Below are 5,000 nucleotides of genomic sequence, written 5' to 3' on the forward strand. Positions count from 1 at the left end.
ACAAAGATTTCTTCTTACCACTAGGAGTACTCCTAAATCACACTAAAAGATTTCAGCTAGGAGTTTCTCTTATTAAGTTATTCACAAAGCCTTTCAGACCTACTCTTAGTAAGGAAAAATGACAACTCCTAAACTAAGAGTAAGTTTTTCGTTTCGATGGATGACGTCATTACTCATGCACGAGCTTGACTGAAGTGACCACCTTGATTGGCTGATGATTGTAACGGGGGAATGATTCCAAACACCTCCCTTACGATGATGAGTGACAGGTGACAGGTCTGAGAATGCGTGCGCTACACAAGGACGGAAGATGATGAATAACTGAATAAAAAGGCCTAAATGAATCAAAAGTAAGGCAAAACAAATAGCCTAGTAGCCTAATGAAACATGCGGATTGATCCAGTATCTTTGCAACATTATGAAATTAACCTGTCACCATAGTCTATGCCTACGTTTGCAAAGAGAGGAACATTGTAATTTGATTCACAATGAAATGTTACATTTAGTTTACATGTTGACAATGAGTAGTTTTGGTTGTTGTTGGTGGCGTTATTGCATCCCTTAGTTATGCCTACAATGCACAATTGTTCCCTCGCGATTGGAAGCTCCTGTAGCCGCATACGCATTTCAAAACATCGCAACATGAAATGCCACAAAAAGGGTTTGTGAATAGGTCTTAGTGAGTTAGGAGTCCTCTCGACTTGTTTTAAGCTGTCCCAGACTTAGGTGCTATTTTTAGGTCTAAAATGCTTCGTGAATTACTTTTAGTGAAAAAAATTAGGAGTCCTAAAGTTAGGAGTGACACGCCCATTATTTTTAGGAGTTGCTCCTAAATTCACCAGTTAGGAGCTACTTTTAGCCTTAAAATTCTTTGTGAATACGGCCCCAGGTCTGCAGAGCATTTTCTGGGTTTTTCCTGCTGGTTGCTCCTCGTCGTCTCCAGTTTTTCAACGCTTTTCAGCATTTTTGCCCTTTTTAGGGAACGTTGAACCTTAACCCAGTTGTTGTTCTTCAATTTATGTTGCGGTTTTCCTGTGGGGAACCGTAACAGTGAGTGTGTGTGTGTGGTGTGTGTGGTGTGTGTGTGTGTGTGTCCGTGGGCACCTACTTGTTGATGACGGCGCGGGACTCGTCATAGTTGACGAGGAAGCCGTCGAGGAGCGGCAGGAACATATCGACCACGTCGGACACCACCATCATCTGGGGCTGCGCCAGCGCTCCCTTCACGTTGTAGAAGTGCAGGATCTTATTGTAGGTGACGAAGCCCACCCTGACCGCCGAGCTCTCCACACCGTCCTCCCTGCACACACACACACACACACACACACACACACACACACACACACACACACACACACACACACACACACACACACACCATGTTTTTAGTGTGATAAGTCGTTCTGTCAGACAGAAAAAGGTAAAGACACACTTATTTGTACAGTTACACACACACACACAGACACACACACAGTTACATACACACACAGACACACACAGTTAGCCTGGCGGGCCATCCTATATCATTGAAATGTATAGTCTGGAATCGAACCATTCACCTCGCTTAATCCAAGGGGCGGGTAGAGAATTGTCTTTCAAACTGCCTAGGCATGCAATAGGCCAGCGCTACGACCATATCCGTATCCGGTCGGCAAAACGGCAAATACATCCTTCTTCGAAAGGAATGACTTAAGTGCATTGTGTTGCTCAACTTTCAAAGAAAAGCACAAGTCCAACTCCTCCAAAGTTGACGCCAACGCCGATTCAAACAACCGCTCTTCGTTCGCCATAGCCACCTTCCTTGTTGTTCACCGTCGCAGGACTGTCGTTATCCTGTTAAGCCCGCCTTAAGACTCTCTAACAAAATAGAGCGCTGTGATTGGATAACATCCACGGTGTTAGCCAACAGAATTTCCTATGGTTTACTACTAGAAGTACAGGCTGAGCAAATTAATTTGCCGCCACTAGGGTGCGTCTAGATTTCTAGGCTAACACACAGTCACATACACATAAATATATACTCTTTTGATCCCGTGAGGAAAATTTGGTCTCCGGTCGATCCGTGAATTTGTGAAACACACTCAGCACACAGTGAACACACAGTGAGGTGAAGCACACACTAATCCCGGCGCAGTAAGCTGCCTGCAATAACAGCAGCGCTCGGGGAGCAGTGAGGGGTTAGGTGCCTTGCTCAAGGGCACTTCAGCCATGCCTACTGGTCGGGGTTCGAACCGGCAACCCTCCGGTTACAAGTCCGAAGCGCTAACCATGTAGTAGGCCACGGCTGCCCAGTCACATACACACACAGACACACACACACACACACACACATTGGGCTGGTTGACTTGTCTATGTGTGTGTCTGTATGATGCGTGTGTGCGTGCGTGCGTTTGTGTGTGTGTATGTATGTGTCAGTGTTGCGCGGGTTTGGTCACAAGCGGCCTGCGGTCGGCAGATATTTTAATCAACCCGACCGCGAATATTAATTAGGACAAAATTATACCTGACCCGCGATCCGACCCGCTTATTTACAAAATGTGTGCTTTTGGTTATAGCAGTGTGACAGTAGGCCATTTCTGTAAAACAAACTAATTTATTTGTGAAACGTTCTGCAGTAGACTACACATATGCAGGACATAATGTTTGCGCAGTTGAGAGAATGAGAATAAGAGTGCAAGCACGCACACAACCAGCTAAGGATTAGCTAAACACTAAGACAAGACTTCAAGGCCATGGACATCCATTTTTCTTTCAAAAACAGAAATGGTGAAGGCAGCAAGGTAGGCAGGAGAGATACATTGCTGGTCAAAACGTTAGATAAGAACTGGTTGGCTGAATGAAGCACAAAGCTTTACTGAAGCACATACACTGTTTAAAGTCACAGACACAACGAACCAAAGTAGCTTTTATGTATGTGCGAATGCCTATATGGCCTATACGTACCGGTAGATATGGCTGTGTAGCCTGTGTACCATTTATTCCTGCAGGCGCCTGCTCACTAGCCCAGAAATCTAGATGCACCCTAGCGGCAGCAATGTGGGTCTGGCTCGTCAAGCTACGGCTGTAGGCTAAAAGTTTAACATGGGCAGGTGGCAAAGTATCATCATTATTTTACTGAGCGACTTGTCAATAGGTCTTGTACCTAGTCTAAAAAAGCTGTTCCAGGTCAGTATATAAAGCTATCTATTGCTTGCTTGAGGTCTGGGAATTGCACTTACTCGGTTTGGCTGGGAGGGCTTAGTCTACCAGTGCCGCGTTTGTGACGAGTTACTGTATGTTGGTCGTGCCTGTTTTTTCGCAAGAAGTACATAGAAAATAACTTGCACTACTGTCATCTTCTTTAAGAACCTTTCCAAATATGTCCCATATATGGCTTTTCCTGGAGGGGTGTCTTTATTATTTTAACTTCTCGCGTCTTCAGCTTCTTTAGTGTCTCCATCTCTACCTCTCCACCTCTACAGTCTCCATCTCTACCTCTCCACCTCTACAGTCTCCACCTCTACAGTCTCCACCTCTACAGTCTCCATCTCTACCTCTCCACCTCTACAGTCTCCATCTCTACCTCTCCACCTCTACAGTCTCCACCTCTACAGTCTCCACCTCTACAGTCTCCACCTCTACAGTCTCCACCTCTACAGTCTCCATCTCTACCTCTCCACCTCTACAGTCTCCACCTCTACAGTCTCCACCTCTACCTCTCCACCTCTACAGTCTCCACCTCTACAGTCTCCATCTCTACCTCTCCACCTCTACAGTCTCCACCTCTACAGTCTCCACCTCCACAGTCTCCACCTCCACAGTCTCCATCTCTACAGTCTCCATCTCTACCTCTCCACCTCTACAGTCTCCACCTCTACAGTCTCCATCTCTACAGTCTCCACCTCTACAGTCTCCACCTCTACAGTCTCCACCTCTACAGTCTCCACCTCTACAGTCTCCACCTCTACAGTCTCCATCTCTACAGTCTCCACCTCTACAGTCTCCACCTCTACAGTCTCCACCTCTACAGTCTCCACCTCTACAGTCTCCATCTCTACCTCTCCACCTCTACAGTCTCCACCTCTACCTCTCCACCTCTACAGTCTCCACCTCTACCTCTCCACCTCTAGTCTCCACCTCTACCTCTCCATCTCTACAGTCTCCATCTCTACCTCTCCACCTCTACAGTCTCCATCTCTACAGTCTCCACCTCTACAGTCTCCACCTCTACAGTCTCCATCTCTACAGTCTCCATCTCTACAGTCTCCACCTCTACAGTCTCCATCTCTACCTCTCCACCTCTACCTCTCCATCTCTACCTCTCCACCTCTACAGTCTCCACCTCTACAGTCTCCATCTCTACCTCTACACCTCTACAGTCTCCATCTCTACAGTCTCCACCTCTACAGTCTCCACCTCTACAGTCTCCACTTCTACAGTCTCCACTTCTACAGTCTCCACCTCTACAGTCTCCATCTCTACCTCTCCACCTCTACCTCTCCATCTCTACCTCTCCACCTCTACAGTCTCCATCTCTACAGTCTCCACCTCTACAGTCTCCACCTCTACAGTCTCCATCTCTACAGTCTCCATCTCTACCTCTCCACCTCTACAGTCTCCACCTCTACAGTCTCCACCTCTACAGTCTCCATCTCTACCTCTCCACCCATGTGGCGAGTAGGTCTACTGTATGCTTCAACCAATGATATCTTTGAAAAGCAATTATGAGTTAAATATTGATGCTAGCCTTCTCGTGATACTTTAAGTATTTTTAAAAATATATATACTTAACTAAATTTTAACTGACCCCCCCCCCCCCGTAAATGACCCGAATATCATTAAAATATTTTTTATATGACTCATAACCGCGGTCATCCGCTTAATTTTGGGCAGACCGCGCAACACTGGTGTGTGTGTGCGTGTGCGCATGTGTGCGTGTGTGTGTGTGTGCGTGCGCGTGTGTGTGTGCGCGTGCGTGTTTTGACTCTTTGTCCTATTCTGTGTTTGCACCTGGTTCTGCT

The 5,000-nt window shown here is 46.6% G+C and overlaps 1 protein-coding gene across 1 annotated transcript in view; it reads right to left on the reverse strand.

Moving 5' to 3' along the window:
* Positions 1-5,000, reverse strand: part of sec24d (SEC24 homolog D, COPII coat complex component) — a 52,260-nt gene that overhangs the window by 18,457 nt on the left and 28,803 nt on the right. The window contains exon 12 of the mRNA XM_042070017.1: positions 1,109-1,300. Within this exon, the coding sequence (XP_041925951.1) occupies positions 1,109-1,300 (192 nt within the window). The remainder of the gene's footprint in view (positions 1-1,108; positions 1,301-5,000) is intronic.

The sequence above is a fragment of the Alosa sapidissima genome, chromosome 18 (assembly GCF_018492685.1).
Source record: "Alosa sapidissima isolate fAloSap1 chromosome 18, fAloSap1.pri, whole genome shotgun sequence".
In the NCBI taxonomy this organism is placed as follows: Eukaryota; Metazoa; Chordata; class Actinopteri; order Clupeiformes; family Clupeidae; genus Alosa; species Alosa sapidissima.